The following is a 20,134-nucleotide window of genomic DNA, read 5'->3' as shown; positions in this document are numbered from 1 at the left end:
AGCAGGCTCTTGATGAAATCAAGGAATATTTGTCGAAGCCTCCAGTATTGGTCCCGCCTCAACATGACAGGCCTTTCTACGTGTACATGTCCGTGGGTGACACTTCCATCGCCTCGGTTCTAATTCAGAAACATGACGATCAGGAGAGGGTTATCTTCTACCTCAGCATGCGCATGCTGGACGCCGAGACCAGGTATCCTGAGATTGAAAAGCTTTGCCTTTGTTTATTCTTTACATGTACAAAGCTTCGACATATTTTTCTCTCGGCGGAAACGATCGTCATATGTAAATCGAATGTCATCAAACATATGCTGTCGGCTCCTATTCTAAAAGGCCGACTAGGAAAATGGATGTTTGCGTTGTCAGAATTTGATATCCAATATCAACCTGCAAAGGCAGTCAAGGGACAGGCACTGGCGGATCTCATTGCAGACATGGTCAACACTGACATGTCTGCACTTTTTGTACGTGCCTGGGCCATGTTTTTCGATGGATCGGCTTGTGATAATGGGTGCGGTGTAGGAATTCTTTTGGTATCGCCTCGTGGGGCGACTTATTCTTTTTCCATCAGGATGGCTACTCCATGCACCAATAATTTAGTAGAGTATGAGGCCATTCACAAGGGGATGGAATTACTCCTGGAAGCTGGTGCAGAAGCAGTGGAAATATTTGGGGATTCGAAACTGGTGATTTCTCAGCTCACGGAAGAATATAAATGTGAGAGCGAGCCTCTTTTTCCGATATGGATGCAGTGCTGTGAGTTGATGTCACAATTCAGGTACATTAATTTCCACTGGATACGAAGGACTTTGAACAGTGAAGCCAATGACTTGGCACAGATGGCTTCCGGATACAAGGAAACAGCCGATGGGGTCGATGTAGAGGTTCTGTTTCTAGAACCCGGAGACTGGAGAGTCGATATCTTCAATTATTTGAAGGATTCGGCTCGGGGGGCACCCAGAAGGATAAGACTCAAAGCTATGAAGTATGTTCTGATAGGGGACGACATGTTCTACAGGACTTTGGAAGGACTGCTGCTTAAATGTTTGGGGCCTTCGGAGTTAAATCGGCTCTTGCATGAGGTTCATGAAGGAGCTTGCGGTACTCATCAATCGGCTCATAAGATGAAATGGCTGATTAGATGATCGGGATATTACTGGCCTACCATGCTTGAGGATTTCTTTAAATATTACAAGGGATGTCAGGCATGTCAGAGATTCGGCAAGATTCAGATGGTGCCGGCATCAGTAATGAATCCTATCATTAAGCCATGGCCGTTCAGGGGTTGGGCCATGGATATGATTGGCCAGATTAACCCGCCATCTAGCAAAGGTCACCAATGGGTGTTAGCTGTCACGGATTATTTCACAAAATGGGTGGAGGTGGTACCCATGAGGTCGGTGGCATCGAAAGATGTGATCAGTTTCGTTAAAGAGCACATCATTCATAGGTTTGGGATTCCTCATACCATTACGACCGATGGAGGATCGGTCTTTATATCGGAAGAATTTAGAAAGTTTGCCGATGACACAGGGTTCAAGCTGATCAGATCATCCCCGTATTATGCCCAGGCTAATGGACAGGCTGAAGCATCCAACCAGAGCCTTATCAAGCTGATCAAAAGGAAGATCGATGAATATCCTAGGCGCTGGCATGAGGTGTTGTCAGAGGCTTCGTGGGCATATCGTATTTCGTGTCACGGATCCATCAAGACGTCACCTTACCATCTGGTCTACGGTCAAGACGCTGTGTTACCATGGGAGATCACGGCCGGATCAAGGCGTGTTGAGTTTCAGAATGATCTATCAGCTGAAGAGTATGCAGCCTTGATGAGCGATAATGTGGAGGATCTTACAGAGCGACTTTGGTCACTCGAGAAGATCAAGGAAAACAAGACTAAAGTTGCTCGTGCATACAACAAAAAGGTCAAGCCGAAAGAATTCCAGGTTGGAGACCTAGTTTGGGAGGCAGTGCTACCATTGGGAACTAAAGACAGGAAGTATGGTAAGTGGTCTCCTACTTGGCATGGACCGTACAAGGTTGATCAGGTCCTGCCTGGAAATGCGTACATGCTTGAAGAATTAGATGGTGTCAAGTTTCCTGTAGCTGTCAATGGCCAACACCTCAAGAAATATTTCCCGAGCATGTGGGAAGGCGAATAACAAGAGCCGATGAAATCCATCTGGCTGTATTTTAAAAGGCCAACACGTTGAGTTGAAATCCATCACCTCCAGGAACAGTGTGGGGAGCTGATATGTTGTCATCGCCTCAAGGGACAGTGAGGAAAGCCGATGCGTTGCCATCACCTCCAGCATATAAAAAAAAGAGCAGGATCTATTCTATCGACCAATTGTTGAGAGCATCGGGAAGCTACAGGAGATCACCAACAAATTGCCGATGCCGCCAACACTGCTGATACCGGTATGACGAGCAAACTTTATTTCTTACTGCAAAATACTTGGGAATTTTGAATTTAAATAGCTTAGCTCCTCAGTGATATGCAAAATTCCTACCAGAGCCATATATACACATTTAAAACCTTTATACATATGCTGCTTGTGTTTGCATTGAGCATTGTCAAATTCTTTGTGATCCTTGTGAGATTCGCTTCATATTTTTAAGATCAAGATCACGTACACTCCATGTACTCAACAACTCATATGCTGACTTCTACATTGTAAGTTATGCAAGTATATGCCTTCCATCCATAAAAATGCTCCATTCCTTTTTTGACATAACTCTTTATATTCATCATGTAGAAAGATTTGGGCTATGTAAAAAAAAGAAGAAAAAAATATAAATGTCCGTGCCCCAAAAAGCATGAGAAGAAAAAAAAGAAGAAAGAAAAATGAAAGACAGCTCATATCTCAGCAAAAGATAAAAGGGAGAGTTCTGCAAAAGGGGGATGCGAGTTCCAGCCACAAAAATTCCACACACATGCACATCTTGATCTGATTGTCCGACTTGCTTTCTCTATTGGATCCGGTTTTTGACTTTGCAACATGTGCGGCCCCAGTATGCTACCTCTTCATTCCCTACCCTGAACTCCACAAAAAGCCATACTAGAGATAGGGAGAAAGGAGGCAATATAATGCTTTGGTGGGGAATCATACACATTGAGCGATTTGAAAGAATCATTTGAGGAGTGAAGTTATTTTTTGTTCAAAAGATCCAAGTTATTTAGCAGGAGGAGTAAAGTCGATTCGTCTCTTTGCGTCGGCTATCAGTAAAGCATCAGCCATCAGAAGAGCAGCATCAGAAGAGCCGAGGCGCTGAGTCCATCATGCAGATTGAGGCGTCGACTATACAAAGTTTCAAAGCATTCATACTTTGAAACTTGGGGGCATGTGTTATCGCCATAAATTAACAGGTTAATTAATGGGCCGCGAGTGAGTTGGCCTTAATGAAGAAATTAAAGGAGGCTTACGAATCGGCTCCTGCGTGAGCGTTTGGGCCATGTATCTTTAGATTTAGTTCAGTTTGAGTTAGAGATAGAGTCTGATATGGACACGTTAGTTTAGATTGTTGTCCAAATCTCCGGAGTATAAATATGTACTCTATGACATTTGTAAAGAGGACGTCATCACGTTTTGCAAACAACAACTCTTGGCACACCGCCACCCCTAATTCTAGGGTTTCGTTCAAGTAAGCGTCATGCTGCCCTGATCGCTTCTTGCGATCAGGGCAGCGTTGTTCTTGCTTTTACCTTGATATTATTCGTACTGAAGCGTTTTTTATGGCGAGTATTGCTAGTTATCCTGATTTTTGTAGCATGATTTTTAGTAGATTCATTATGCTTTTGTTGCTTATCATCTACGAACATCATGTCATCTCTGCGCGATCATGTTTTAATCTTATACTAATTCTCGTTGCATGGAATTAGTCACGTAGAGATGACACTCTGCTCCTTTTTTATCTAGTAAATCTAATGGTTAGTTCTTATACTTAAGAATTGGCATAATATCTGGTAGTTTAGGCCTTGCAAATGGGTTGGACGATCCGGCGACGTATTAGATGCTTTGCCTTGATCTTAATAGGGATTGATCCGGGAATCGGCTTTCGCTTGTTCTTAGGCCTCTTTTCTGGTCAAGGTTCGGTTATCTTTTACGCTCATTAGGCCTAACTACGTGTAGGATGTTCCGATCTAGTAGTGAAGCTTTTATCGTCGTGAATTAGATTAGCTAGATTTAATTGAAGCAGTTTTTGCAGTTATTTGCTGTATCCATTACCATCTGGATGTGCAGATCCAATCTGACACCGGGACTCAATCGGCTCTTTAAAGCCGATGCAAGAGTCGTCCCGGGGAGCCGACCACGGCTCAGACTAATGTTTACACGTGTCTGTGCTTGTAGGCAAATCGTCAAAGGCATGTTCGCACCCTCCTGATCGGGTATAGATCAGGTGGCATGCCCTGCATCTCCCGAAGCGACGGCGTGTGCCAGGATCTGGGCCGTTGACCGAGGGACCGGTGCCAGCCAGCGCCCCGGCAGCCTCCCGGCTCCTCCTGTTGCCTGTCACTACTCGCCGGTGGGTTTTGACCGACAACACAATCCAGTGTGGTCCTCGCGTACGATGAGTGCATGCGCGGCCCATTCCAAAGCCACCATAGCTCATCTGCGTGTGACAAAGCGCGCATAAACGAATCCTGTGTGGTCCTCGCGTACGAGGAGTGCTGGCTGGTATGTGGTGTAGTATACTATGTCACAAACTCTTTATTTTCAGTGCCTTCATTGATTACCTCGTATTATCAATTTGATGATCAGGATATCTCCCTTTTGCTTCCCAGAGCAGTATCTATAAAGAGGGCAAAGCGTATGCTGTTTGGGCAAGCAGAAAAGAAGAAATCATTGGCGCAGGTCATGGCCCCCGGGAGGAGGGCGATCGACTTGCAGGTTTCTTCCTGCTCAGGGGCGGATCCAGAGTTTGAATCAAAGGGGGCTCATTTTCTTCTTGTTCCTTCTTTCTTCTCTCTTTCTCTTCTTTTTCCTTTCTTCTCCTTCCTCCCCTTCACTATACCAAAATTTCTTAGAAAGGGGCTTGTGGGGCTCCAATGAACAACATCTCGCTGGTGATTGTTGAGTTGGTGCTTCATGCGTCGTCGGCTCATTTTGTTGTAATGCAACCTGCTGTAAAACACTATGAAATAGGGACAGAAGCCGAGTTCAGATGGGGGTTTATATAATTTTTTTGGAAATGTCAAAGAAAAGTGAAGCACTATGAAACATGCATGCCAATATTTATGAAATAAATATACGGGTTGATCATGCATTTCATGATGTAGCTTTTGAAATGCTACTGCTAAATGGTAATTTCTGTCTGAGAGGCATAATCAGTACACCTTATTGCTACTATGAGACTTACTACTTGACGGTGAAGACTATCTAAGAAATAAATTATCCTACTCTTGCTCTGCAATGGGTCCATACTTTTTTCTCAAACAACCAAAGTTACACCTCTATGTGAACCACCCACTACTATTAGGAGAGTGCTCTTTTTCTGACCAGGAGCAACAGATCCCATATATGTCACCATTGTTACAAGGAACAGGAATAATCAATATCAGAATAAGGTTCATGCTTCTAGTATATCCAAGAGACCAAGATCGAGCATCCTGAGTATCGATCAGAAGCCTGCACACAGCACCAAAGACAAACAAACAAAACTATCGTTCGTCCCCACTTCTGTACACAGTACACCGGCCAGAGCACCGTACCAGAAGTCCAGAAGCACCCACCCACGCCGTGTCTCCCTCCGGCCGGCGGAGCGAGAGCGCGCAGCCCTGATTGATTGAGCTTGGCGTACGTGAAGCGGCGAAGGCCACACGTCCAACTCCCTAGAGCTTGGACGCCATCGCCTCCCTCATCAGCATCTATCTGCAACCACGTCGGCCGGCGGCCGCGTCGCCGCCGGCCGGGTACACCTCCGAGGCCGTCCTGGCGCGGTACGGGCTCCCGCGGCCGCTCATGATCACGGGGCCCGGGGGTGCTCCTGCTCTCCTGGGCACGCCGGGCGGAATGCTATACGCGGCGTCGGTCATCACAGGCTTGATGCCTTGATCTGCTTCGACGCACAGTGGCCGATGCTGTTCGCCGCCGTCTCCGAGCTGTTCGGGCTCAGGCGCTACTCCACGCTGTGCAACCTCAGCGCCGGCATCACGGCGGGGCGGCGGGGCGCTCCCGGCCGGCGGCGGGGACGACAAGACTTGCACGAGCTTACGTAGATTACTTCGGGAGGACGTCTCTGTGCGGCGCTCGCCGTGCTGTGCACCAGCGAGCAGCCTTATGAGCCGGGCCGGCCGGGGGACGGGCGGCGGAGCAAGCGGCCGGATCGAACTCCAAGTCTCGCGAGGAAGAGGAAGACTCTGACAGAGTGCCGATCTGAGCCGCACATGCTCGATCGAACGATTACTAAGCACCGGGGTGGACGGTATTTGAAATACCGTCCCCCCGGTCGGTATCTCAAACACCGTCCCTCCCTGAAATTGCCAGGCCGCCATCTTCGCCGCGCGCCGTGGCTCGCCCGAGCGCCGGCGAGTCCAGGTGCCCCCCGCCTGCGACATCCTTCCTCCCGGAGACCTTGTCGCCGTGGCACGAGTCTACCCAAGCACTGGCATCGTGTGCTCCGACTCCGACTCCGAGCCCTCCTAGCTCTTTGCGCTTCTGCAGCCGCATTAAGCTCCAGTTCACCGCTCATGGGGAACGACGGTGAGCGAGCAGCATGGCTTCAGAATACTCTCCACATAAAGTGCAAAGTGCTTCCTCAGGAACGGTTGATTCATTATTCTACTTCTTGAGCGAGTTTGCTGGACAGACAAGACCATGGGAAGCCCAATTATTGCTAATCCAATCAAAGCAATCGAGTTCTTCAGTGAACAGGGCAAGGATTCGGCTTTCAGTGAACAGCCCAATTGCTAAATGTTGGATTTCAACATGGCACCATATCTTATGGAAACCAAAGGCCTTATGCAAATTTTGGAAACTCCAACGGAGGCCACTGAATCTCCATCCGAGGGCATGGAACAGAGACGGGGGATTTTTTGATTTAGCCGCCCGCCTCTCACCCCACCGTTCCCTACGCCTTTTGCATTTGGCCCCTCCGTCCCGTTCTGTCGCCCCTCCATTCCGTCCCGAGCGGATCCGTTCCGCCCACAGCGCCGCCGCTTCCTTCCCTAGGCACTTCCTTCCCTAGGCGCCGCCGCCCACAGTGTCGCCGCCCACCAGATCGTCCAGCGCCGCCGCCCTCCAGCTCTTTCGGGTCACCGCCGCCCTCCAACTGGTCCACCGCCGCCGCCCTTCATGGAGCGGCCTCCAGCGCCGGCGCCCTCGTTGGTAGGATCGCCGCTGCCCTCGTCACCGCATAATTTTATCTGTACAGAGTTTGCTGCGTCTGAAACAGCCAGCTGTGCTTCTCTGCTGCAGGAAGGAGGATCTTGAGCTTGTTGATTCAGTTTTGGAGTCGGCAAGGAATGAGTATGTCTATCTGCCATCTGCATTTGTATGTCCTCCTGAGATAGTCGTATGTCCTATATGCAGGCTGCCGTGCGTGGGGTTGTCATCAGTTGACTTCACCCGTTTATTCAGACTAGGAGGCAAGCAGCTCTGCCATCTGCTCCCAGTCATTATCAGGCACTTGGTCCCTCTTGGTAAGGCCTGCAACCTTTCATGAGACCAAATCTCTTTTGATGATATCCACTGCCGATTGTTCATACTCTACATTGCATGCTACTAAAGTTTTGCATTTTAGTGCTATCTGAAGTTTCGGTCTTAATACATTTAGCTTGCAAGCACATGTTTGGTGGATTAGAGCTTAATTTTGTTGTGTTACTATTGGACTAAGACTAAATAAACTTTAGAGTTAAACACCCGATTTTAGTTTTCTTGTTGATGCATAGGACCAAAAAAACAAGACATGTAATGTGCAGAGCTGAAACATGTGGAATTAATTCCTTTTCACGGTTGCATTTGTGGTTTTGATTGTAGTTCGAGTGTGTCATCATGAGTTACTGAGAAATCTTTACTTGTGGAGCAGCGGTACCTGTTGAAGAAGAGATTTGGACTTCTGCCAACCCAGAAGCTAGCACCAAAGTACTGAAGTTTCAACTGTCCAACCATATGGATGTTCAGGAGAAAATCATCTGTTTCGAAGAAGAGGTTTGCACTGCTGCCAACCCAGAAGGCAGCACCCAAGTACTGAAGTTTAAACTTTCAACTATCCAACCATATGGATGTTCAGGATAAAATCATCTATTTCACAGCTTGTTGGTTGTAATGTAGATTAGCTATCTGAGAAAAGAAATCAAACACTACTAGGCTGACAGAGTGACCTTGTACAAGAAATATACTTATTTATATTTTGATATATGCAATAGAATGGGAATTTAATTGTACACTGGAACTTGTAATCCAGCCGTCATGTGGGTGTATATTGACTATGATGATTGTTTCATTGAGGTAGCTCCACATCACTGAGAGCAAACCAGTTTCATGTATTGACTCAATCTGAAAATATGTAATGTAATTGTGTTCTGTTTTTTTATGATGAAATTGACTCAAGTGCAAACCAGTTTCATGTATTGCATGTTTTCAGATTCTGTACTGGAACATTGCAGGTTTTAGAAAATGGAAAAAATTTGCTGTCTGGACCATCAGTTGGCTGTACTACCAAACTACCTTGAATATTGACCACATGTACTGAATACCATTGCATATTACATCTTAGAAGATTAGAAAACATGGGACCAGGGTGTCCAACATCTCATCAAAGCATCCACCAAGATGCCAGCATCTGATCCATGGGTGAAATTATTTCTTCATGCAAATATGAGACCACAGACTGAACATGTTAAGCCTGAACATCTCATCCACAGACTGAAATACAAATATGGTTCACAACTCACATTCAAATAATTATTACAGATTGGCTCACTTAGTAGCAATAAGCTTACTGAAACTTGAAATATCAGCTAAGCAACATTGTTTGGGCAATTGTGTCGACTCCCGATGATGCAGCTCCCAACTCCATGGCGTCGCGGGCGGCCGCCGGCTCCATGGCGGACGGCAGGACCACGAGGCGTGCGACGAGGGCGGCGGCGGCATGTGCAATGAGGGCGGCAGGACCACGACAGTGTTGCACGGGTCGAGGCCAGCGGTGGACGAGTCAAGGCCGGCGGTGGACGAGTCGAGGCCGGCGGTGCTGCACAGGTCGAGGCCGGTGGGCGGTGCTGCACGGGACGAGGCCGGTGGTGCTCGTACGTTCTGGTGGCCGTGCGATGAGGCCAGCAGCGGCGCCTAGGGCAGGCACGTTCTGTGACTCTGCCGCCCTTCTCTCCACGGACGACGCCTATCGCGGCTTCATTCTTCCTGGCCAGTTCTTGCCGACGTCCGAGGTGAGTCGTGCTGGAGATCGAGGCCAGCGGCGGCACCTAGGGAAGGAAGCGGCGGCGCTGTGGGCGGACGAAGAAACGGCGCTGCGGGAGGGCGTGGCACGGATCCGCTCGGGACGGAACGGAGGGGAACAGAGGGGCGACGGAACGGAACGGAGGGGCCAAATGCAAAAGGCGCAGGGAACGGTGGGGTGAGAGGCAGGCGGCTAAATGAAAAAAATCCCCCGGCTCTGTTCCGTGCCCTCGGATGGAGATCCAGTGGCCTCCGTTGGAGTTTCCAAAGTTTGCACAAGGTCTTTGGTTTCCATAGGATATGGTGCCTTTCAACATTCAGGACGTATCTGCTTGGAAGCTCACAGCCCAATTGCTAAATGTTGGATTTCAACATTCAGGACGTATCTGCTTGGAATCTCAACCTTAGTATGCATAATAAATTTACAACAGTGCAAATTTTTTAACAAACAATATGATTGATACTGATGTCAACATTCATTACCGGAAATCGTCTATTTGCCGAGTGCCCTGGACTTTGCCAAGTGCATCATATCAGGTACTCGGCAAAGCCTTTGCCGAGTGCATTTGCTGGCACTCAGGAAATAAAGTGATTCCTGTAGTGATTCAAGAAGCTTCCTCTTCAGTTTGCATGTGAAAGCGAAGAACTTCCTTTTTGATGGTTTTTAAGGGAAGCATGCACTCAACTCAATCAAGAGAATGCAAGGAAGTTATTTTAGCTAAAAATTTGGACTGACGAAACATGATGAAATTTATTCTAGTATAGATATAAAACAATCAAGCTTGCACAGAAGTGCACATGTCCTCATCTGGCCATTCATGTGCCATAGAGTTTTGGTTTCTTGTATGTTTAAATATTTATTTTGTGTAGGAACAGAACGTAGCGAAGAAGATGGAGCAGGTGAAAATCTGTGTGATCATGGTCAGGCACTTCTTCCTTCGGTGTATTTTGGTTGCTTTGGGGTCGGTAACTCTTTCTCAGTCTCCAGCATTTCGACAACATCCAGCATAGTGGGCCGGTCTGCCCGATCAGATTGAGTGCACAGTAGCCCTATTTCCAAGCATCTTCTTGCCTCACGTAGCTGTGACTCCAAGCACAGGGACGGATCAAGTAAGTCCTCCATCCGTCCAGCTTCTCGTGCTACCCAAGCCTGAAAAAAATCATTGTACAAGGACGATAAAGTTTGTAGCTGGGACAATTAACTGTCTTTCTAATCCCTTGTATGAAAGTTATATATGGTTTCACTGACCCTTGGAATCAGACCCATCTTGCTTGTCATTGACACCTCAAGGGATTTTAATAATTATAAAGGCAAATAAGACATGCATATCATTGGAAAAAAATAGGAGCCGTCCATCTGATAAAATTTTACGATGGTGAAGGTAGAAAGTACCTAGAAGAATCTAGGATAAAGTACCTGGTACTTCCAAAATGTGGGATCAAATACTAAAAAATAGGACCGAATACTAATTTAATTTAATTTAATTTTTATAAATACTTTCCACAGATCAACGGCTAGAAAAAATTCAAGGTAAAAATACCTGAAAGTACCTATTGGTACTTTACAATCATTCTAAAAGAGCTCTAATATATAATATGTAAATATTATAATAATTACTCACCCATGCAATTGAAGATTGGCGCCGAGCAGGCTTAGATCCGCACATACCGCTAATGGTCTCAAGGAGGATGACACCAAAACTGTACACATCATACATTTTGGACACAATGCCTTCCATGATATATTCTGGAGGCATATATCCCCTGGATGGTTAAGTTGAAATTAGTAATCTTAGGGGAAGTGGAACTGTGGAAGGAAAAGGATTGGACACTGAACCACCTAATTTTCTATAAGCTGCACAAAACCTCATGTTGCGTATGTAGGATTCAATATTAGCATAATTTCACATTATTAATGAGATACATTGCGTTTTACACTACTCCTTTAATCTCAAATAACAAATTCTCATATCTACTAGAATCATTATTCAGCTTATCATCATCGTGAATCATATCTGTTAAAGTATAACTGAATTGTCCACCTTTTTCCTATGAGTTTAAGATTTTAGGTTGAACTAGTCGGTGTATACAACTTTACAGTACTATACTAAAAATTCAAAATATATTATACAGTACCACTCATGTTAGTCCAGGTGACACATTGTCAAGTTTTCACTAAAATACTTCGCAATGGTGGACTTACATTGTGCCTGCTAATAGGTAGTCTGCGTCACGAACTGTCACATCATTACCTTGGTCCAGCATTCTAGCTGTACCAAAGTCAGTTATCTTTGGAATCATGTCAGAGTCTATGAGGACATTGCTTGGTTTTAAATCCAAATGAACAAATTGTTGCTCGTGCAGGTATTGTAGGCCGTGTGCTATCCCCTGAATTAGCAAGAGGCGAGAGGACCAATCTAGTTGAGAACCTGCAAAATAGAGATAAACATGCGGAAATAACAATTGATTCAAGATACAGGAGTTATCATAGGTGAAAAAACTCAATCAAATATGACAATGGAAATGTATATACCTTGGATAATGTTGTCCAAGCTTCCATTTGGCATGTACTCTTCCACCAAAAACAGATCATCTTTTGAACCACTACCTTTTTTTGTCTTGGAACCTCTCTATCGTCTCTAGGACTCCATGTCCATATCCAATAAGTTGAACTATATTCTTGTGCTCAAGCTTTGAAACATGAGCGAGTTTATCACATATGTCCTTCATGGAAAGTTGATATGGATATTGAATTTTCTTGATGGCAACCACAAGTCCGTCAAGTAAAGCACCCTGAAAGCGTGTAGGCCAAGTTAAGGTTTCTTTCTATAAAAATATAAATAATATCGCCTTGGTGCCACCATTATATTCTTGTGTCTATTATCTGTTTATCTTTAAAATTTGTGAGCTCTAATGCCTACAAGAGTTTGAAGAACCACATTCCATTTATGGTTAAGGTGTTGCCATCAGTTCTGGAGGGGGAAAAGGTAGCAGCAAAGTACCAATCAAATGTACTCCCAACTCTCCACTCTCTCCCTTGTCGGACAATCGGAGGATGTGAGCCAAATGAATGTAACTCTCTCTTCCAGATTGTTAGAGTATTATGTCACATATGATTGTGGTAGTTGCTATGGAGAATTATAAAATGCCTAAAGAATGTTAAGGCGCACGGCTGCAACATACTCGTCAGTGTGTCTATGCAGGAGTGATATGGTTGCGTATAGGCTATTCTCTAGAAGCAGGGTTCACAGGATCTGGTTGTGGTGTCGTCTCAGCAATTGGAGCTGGCGGTCTCAAGGAATTTTCAATTCTACCCATACATATAGGTGACTATCTAGCATATGAATTGATTGTTAATAGTGTGTCTATATTTACCAAAATATTTGGTGCTGTATGCGTTTTAGTTATTATGCAGAGGTCAGGAGTGATCTCAAGATGGTTGCATTAATAATAAAAAAATTATATTACCCTTCCACCTATTATTCAAGTTAATATTACTTGACCTGCAACTTTACTTTCTGCTGTGCCTTTAACTGTGTGTATATTACTACTTCATTTTCGGTGTAACATAATTTATTTTGACAAGGCTGCTAACGTTTGATATGCCATTTCATTCAATCTTTACAAGTAGGAAAACGAAATCGTGTACGTTTCCCTTGTGTTAGGAGTAAATAATGTTATTGTACCAAGAAAAACAAGAATATCATATTAGCAAGAAGAATCCCTTATAGGGAATCAATACAAAACGAAATTAGCAAACTGCACATGTGGAGTACCTTATAGACCGTAGCGAAGGCACCTTGTCCAATGATGTTGTCCTTCAAAAACTTATGTGTAGCCTCCTCCAGCTCTGACAAGCTGAACTTTTTAAAGCCTGTAATAAGAGAAATGCATATACCCATTGTATATTAGAAACTAAGTCAAAAACATGATTGATTCAAATGAATAACATGATTACATCAACACCAGGGGGACTAAGTCAAAAACAGTTTTGACTTGAGTTTCAAAGTAGCTCAGCAATACAATGCAAGAACCAAGAAAGAAACTTATTATACGAGTCTTGGCACCACTTGCTGCTGCTGCTGATACAACCGAGAGGCTCGTGATTGATTCAACAAGGCCACCATACACTATGGCTTTCAGTATGTCCCATTCATCCCTTTGATCTGATGGTGCAGGGCGAACTGGTCTCTCCGATAAGACTGGCACTACTATATGAGGCAACTGACTTGGTTGAGGAATAACTGGATTTGGTTTCTCACCTGTCAGGTTGTCGACTCCTGTAGGACGACATGCCATCATCGTTTACAATATGGACAAAAACAATCCCAAATGACATATAAACATAGGGAGAAAATATCGCACTACTTCAGGATGAAATGCTCTTCAAGGTTAGCTGTCATCACTGATGTGCTCCATGTTATTTTAGGATGTTTAGATAGGCTAAGTAATATTTGGAGGTGACAAATAATGCTCAAATATTTTATTCATATGAGCAGTACTTGTAAATGGAACATCAAAATAGTGTGAACGAGATATCTGACAACCAAATGCACCATATATACCTGGCAAAACTTTTGCTTGGACTTCAAGTTCAGGATTGAAAAATGGTTGATTGAAAAATGAGTTGTTCCCAGAGGCTCCTGTTGTGTTTCCTTGAATATCTGTAAAGAAACAAATTGGCAATGTAAGCATGCACATTACTTACTTTATACAAATTCATCAGACCTACCTTGTTTGTGACCCAGGTGAATGCCATTAATCATATCATCAGCAGGTTTTGAGGGAGGAATCTGTTCTTGGTGTGCTCCGCCTCGCTGCTCAGTTACCACTTGTCCTGTCTGTGTGAACAATCCTGCATAAGAGTTTCATACATATCTGTTACTCTTTTGCACCACTCTGATACTAGCCGATTTAACTAGTCCTAAACAAACCGTAATTCTGCAACTAACCTGGGTAGATTAATGATTCTAAGTTTCCTGATCTATCCTCTGGTTGTTTTCTAATAGAAAATAAAAAGGGTGCAAGTCATAAGGTCCATGTAACATTGTTATATCTTATTATTTTATCTTTTGTTTCGGTAGCATTACAACATTACTGTTATTTATTAATGACAAATTTTTTTGAATTTCTGCATAGTTTGCAAATAGAAATTTACGCTAGCTTTATTGGCACAGCCCCTAACCTACTATGTTTTACCTGACATAACAGTAAAATTGTGCTGTGTGAACCCAAAAATATCATTATTAATTGCATGGCTATGTGCCTTGAATATTCTATAGAGAAACAAACCTGTCTCACTCTGCGAAGATGATGATGTGTGAACTGTTACGGATGAAGATGCGGTTCCATGGTATTCACTGAACGGTTGTTTAATTTCTTCTTCATTCTTTCCAGTGGTGGTTTGGACTGTAGAAGATGATCCAGCTACTAAAGGTGACAAACTTTGAGAAGATGATGCGCTGTCTTCAACTGAAATTGTATTGTCGGTACTCTGTGGGCCACTTAACAGTGGTTCCTTCTGTGAATCTGTAACGTGCTTGTTGATCAGAACATTAACAGGTACTTGCTACCCTTCAGACTCAGTGCTCATCAATAAGATAGTTTAGTATGTAACAATGTCATTGGTCAAGAAATTATCATAGTTTAGTATGTAACAATGTCATTGGTCGAGAAACTTTCATAACACCAAAAGTAACTCGCCAATGCTATAATTTGTTCATGAACTTCTGATAGCAAAATAGCAGAAGAAGGGCAAAAACACACTTATAAGAGGAACACTGTTATTATAATAATGCCTGGGCATGTTTAAAGCATGGCAGAGTCAACTATGTTTCAATTACTAATCAACCTGGATTCTGTACTACAGAGAAGCTACTAGAAAAACCCTCTGAAGTGGAATATACATTATATACCTGCAACAGTTGATTTCTTTGGACTATCAACAGTCTGGAAACAAGAGAGAAGCCAACTTCCACAATGTTCAGACGTCTCTTGTGAAGCAGCAGGATGTTGAACCTCGACTTGTTGGTTTGCATCTCTCCTTTCAAATATACGAAATATATTAAAACCACAACCTGTTGATAACACATGAGTTAAGCCGGTCCATTTGGAATAAGATTTTCTAGCGACACTAGTGTAACACAGGGACATGGATTTATGATTATTATATTCTTAAAACTAAACTAGAAATTTATCTGTATAAATGCTATCTATGTCAGTTTTCCAAAAAGAAAGTTATCTATGTCTGGATCAATCATGCAGCACTTCCAGTTTTACTTTTGCAGTAAAATATGACCACGTTCGTTAACCCATGTTCTTTACATATCTCAGACAGTCAGACTACATAAGAAATAATTTTCAGATATATTAGTCATAGATCTACAGTCCTAAGTTCAAATGCACTGTGCTAATTTAGTTTAACTGAAAGCATGCTTTCCTGGGGGAAAAAAAGACTACAAAGTTTAGTTAGAAGTTCAGGTGTAAATAATAACTCAGGTTTTTAGTTCAGCGGATGAAGACACAATAATGCATGGAGGCAAGTTTTAAGATACCTGTCGGAATGAAGAAAGTGAAGCAAGATAAACATCCAAATACTTCAGGCGACTCTTGATCAAGGCTTTCATCTGCATGCTGTCTTTTTTGTTGTTCGCCGTATCCCTTTCTGTTTTTAAGGATCACCCTTCGAGTTATGCACGACTTGCAGTTGGGACAGTAGAGGTCATGGGTTTCTTGTTCATCCAGAATTTTCTCAAGGTCATATTCATATTCTTCAGTGCTCACTTTACCCTTGGTGGCATTTTCATCCTTGTCGACTTCAATTTCATGTACTTCAGCTGTATTCGTGCTGCCACGGGCAATGTCAAGAGCACCACTCCGATTTGACAAGATGTTGATCTCGCCGATGGATGCAATTAGGCTGAGCCCTGCTTCTGGTTCTGTAATAGTCACTGTTTCAATGCTGCTGGAGATTTCGTGAACAACGTCATTAGTGTCGTATGACACATTTTCAACCTGTGTACTTACTTCAGTGACTTGATCAGGAACTGAAATAGTAAATAGAGAAACCTCAGTTAGGGGTGAAAACGGGACAAAAAAACTTCCACACGGACAAATTGCGTCCAAACCTGCGGCTATTGCTGGCTGTGCATATCTGCAGCTAACCAGGAAGGAGACCACAGAATGAATGCGGCCCAGTGTTCAGTGGTTGCCCACGACCTTACAAGAGCACACTTGGTTTGACTCAAATTCTCCTTAATTTTCATTTCATTTCTGTGTCACATGCTTTTCCCTTTTTGCTTTGCAGTTCTTTACTTTTTTTGTGGCAATAAAATATGTATTTTTATGGTATGGGCATATGAGCCATAAGCCATTTTTTTATGCCAAGTCAAAAATCTCAATCTCAAGTCAAAAATATGGGTTACCCGCAAAAAAAAGTCAAAATATGGGTAAAATGGTGAATCCAAGAAATTTCTTAATAATAAAGGTAAAATAAGAAACTAAGATCCTTACAGCTAGGCATCACACCTTGTTCCGTTATATATTCGAGGCTGTCTTCTGTATTTATTGCACCTTGCGCCAATTCAGACCTGCCATGCATGGCCATTCAACAGAAGCACATGTTTTATGATATTATACATATATAGGTAAAAAAACAAAATAAGAACCATATCCCCAAGTTGACAGTTCTATGCTACTTCAGTAACTTTTATATCCAACGTACCATCAAACCAGAGAGATTAATTGTGCTTAAGTCAATAATATTTTTCTCCTCGAGTTTGTTATGTCAAAAAATCATGTTGGATTTATATGCATGGTTTAGTTAGAACTAGTTGATGGATGATGTAGGTGTACACCATCACACCTCAAGGTTTATGTTCTAGCTCATTCGACTCTAGTATATTCATGTTGTCTTTCTCCCTCTTACTAGAAGTGAACTTCGAACTCAGGATCACTTGCCTCACATGTATCTTTCTTACCATCTCACCTACACACTACTTCTGATGGGAAGATAGATATTTTTATTTTAAAGTAACCCATGAATAAGGCTCTTAAGGTACCGATTGGTAGTACCATCCGGTACTAATGTAAAAGTTACCACCTGATACCTATGGAGAGCCTTAGGTACCGGTTGTTGTTACCAACCGGTACCTAAGGCTCATCCATAGGTTCCATCCACCCCAAAAGTACCGGTATGAAGATGAACCGGTACCTATGCTCGCATAGGTATAGGTATTGGTTCATTTTTATACTGGTACTTTTGGGGTGGACTTTTGGCGTGCTTTCTAGTAGTGTTAGTTAGAACTAGTTGATGGATGATGTAGGTGTACACCATCACACCTCATGGTTTATGTTCTAGCTCATTCGACTCTAGTATATTCATGTTGTCTTTCTCCCTCTTACTAGAAGTAAACAAATGTCCTTATTTTAATAATAGCTCAAACTACATCAGCATAAAAGCTCAGTGGACGAAAAAGTTGAGTCAAAGTGCTAATGATCCGGTTGGATTGTGACACCCTCAAACATTGGCCGTTTTAGCTAAATGAAAATTACATAGTAAGTGATAAAGTTCAGGAATTTCAAAGTGAATTTTGCAAGTAACTCTAGGCGATATGTTGTTAGTTTGAAGATAATACTATTCTACACACCTTAGGTGTAGCATTTATTCTACACCTAGTAGTCAAATTACTGACCGAACTAATCAGAAATTACTGAACTGAGTTATCGAATTACTGAATCACATTCAGTAAAATAGTATCCAGTAATCACACGCAGCAGTTATTACTGAAAATTTGTTCAGTAATTAGTTGGGTGCAGTTACACTTAGGGGGTAGAATAGCATGTGGGTGGGCGTATGTATATATACACTGGTGACAGATCGAAAGTCAAAGTAGTGCAGAATCGGTCCGCTTTTTAGAAACAGATAAAGATATATATATGCGTCTTAGATCTAGATCAGAGGGGTAGGTATCTTACGGAGTTTCATGAAGCGGAGAAGCTGATTCAACCATGTGATCCTGAAGTACAAATTTTTTTTTACCATATTAGAAGAATTGATTTTCTAAAACTACTACTAGCTATTAATAATTAATGAAGCACGTGCAACTTCTGATGAAGTCAGTCTGACAGACCTAATAATATAGTTACTTGTACGTGCCTTCAGTTTCACAAACCTAAACATATATGCAAGTGCCCATATAATAAAGAAATGCAGTAATGTTTTCGGTTTATGAAAATTAATGATGGCGCCAGAAATAAACTTAACTGCTGAAATTAATTTCACAGATAAGTATAGTTCCAATTTTTATGTATTAGTGAAATTACCTCGTATTAATTACAATGCATGATTGATTCATGGAATAGCAGTAGTAGTACTGCACGGTACCTCTGGGTCCGGAGGACGATGATGAACACCGTAGTCGATGTTTCTCAAAACAATGGTGCCGTGAACTTCGATGGCGAACAAAGCGATCATCGTCGTCTTGGAGATGTCATCCTGCACCCGATGCAGCTTCTCAGCCATGCCTCCTGGCGCGAGGATACGGCGCACGCGGCTCTTCTGGCAGGCCCTGACCAGCTGCACAACACGTACAGCAGCTGGGACGATGTGCATCATCAAGCTAATAAGCATTCAATAGTTCAGAACCTTAATATACTCTGTATAGTTGATGAACAAGAAGAAGATCGAGAGGCCGGCAAATTAGAAGCAAACCTGCTGTCTTTTGTTCCGTCTGCATGCAGTGCAGCAGCTACTGAGCAGCTACATGGTCAACTTGATGGATCGCGATCCTGCTCGGATCCCTCCATGTTTCTCTCAAGCTTGATCTGGATCTGCAGCAGGCCTTGTACTCGCTCGCCCAAGGACCAGGTAACAATAATGAGACTAGCTACCAACCTCGTGGCACATGTCAGTGCAGTTTTCATCTGCCAGTGCAGTATTATTTCATCTATCCTTGAAAGATGTATACCTGGGTCCCGTTTGTTTCACTAAGACAACTTGCGCTAAATTCTTTTTATGTGAATGGAGTATTAAATGAAATTTATTTGCAAAAAAATTTCGCGTATACGTGTAATTTTTCGAGACGAATTTAATGAGACAAGTTCTACCATGATTGACCACAGTAATGCTACAGTAACCATACTCTAATTATGCTGCCAAAAATCTCATTAGTTTCGTCTCAAAAAGTAGCGCAGGGGTTGTGGAGTTAGTTTTCTAAACTGACTTTATTTAATACTATTAATTAATGATCAAAGTTATCTACAATACCTTGTGCCACTAAACCAAACAGGGCTTGTATTTTTTTCGTCTTTTGTAGACCCTAAACCCTTTGTTTTTAGGGATTTCTTTTTAGTCCCTATCATATTAAAAAGAATCTTACTATTTATGTGTATTAAATAAAACTAGTTTATAAATTTTTTTTGACGGATGAATGCTAATTCACGAGACGAGTCTAATGAGCCTAATTAATTTATGATTTGCTACAGTGATACTACAGTAACTATCAACTAATCATAGATTAATATACCTCATTATATTCGTCTTGCAGTTTAGCCTAAAAATTCTACAGCTAGTTTTGTAATTAGACTTTATTTAATATTTATAAATATTAAAATTTTCTTTTATGTGACATGGTTTAAAATTTAGTCCGTCGAACCAAACAACCCCGTAGTCTATGCGCGCGACGCGGCGCAGCAAAGTCGGCATCCGGCGGCGTCGGCGGCAGGCGCTCGACCAAGAG

The 20,134-nt window shown here is 42.9% G+C and overlaps 1 protein-coding gene across 1 annotated transcript; it reads right to left on the bottom strand.

Annotated features, from left to right (window-relative positions):
* Positions 1–10,126: 10,126 nt before the first annotated feature.
* Positions 10,127–16,995, bottom strand: LOC120685185. Its single transcript, XM_039967005.1, has 12 exons — positions 16,968–16,995; positions 15,950–16,441; positions 15,311–15,472; positions 14,688–14,924; positions 14,128–14,250; positions 13,961–14,059; positions 13,658–13,675; positions 13,172–13,269; positions 11,929–12,188; positions 11,599–11,824; positions 11,018–11,159; positions 10,127–10,545 (listed from the first exon to the last, which is right to left on the bottom strand). The coding sequence occupies exons 1-9, from the start codon at positions 16,993–16,995 to the stop codon at positions 12,000–12,002; spliced, it is 1,446 nt and encodes a 481-aa protein (XP_039822939.1). The 3' UTR covers positions 10,127–10,545; positions 11,018–11,159; positions 11,599–11,824; positions 11,929–11,999.
* Positions 16,996–20,134: the final 3,139 nt, after the last annotated feature.

Source organism: Panicum virgatum, chromosome 8N (genome assembly GCF_016808335.1).
Source record: "Panicum virgatum strain AP13 chromosome 8N, P.virgatum_v5, whole genome shotgun sequence".
Lineage (NCBI taxonomy): Eukaryota > Viridiplantae > Streptophyta > Magnoliopsida > Poales > Poaceae > Panicum > Panicum virgatum.
Note: the sequence above shows the minus strand (reverse complement) of the source record. Positions and strands in the feature narration are given on the sequence as shown.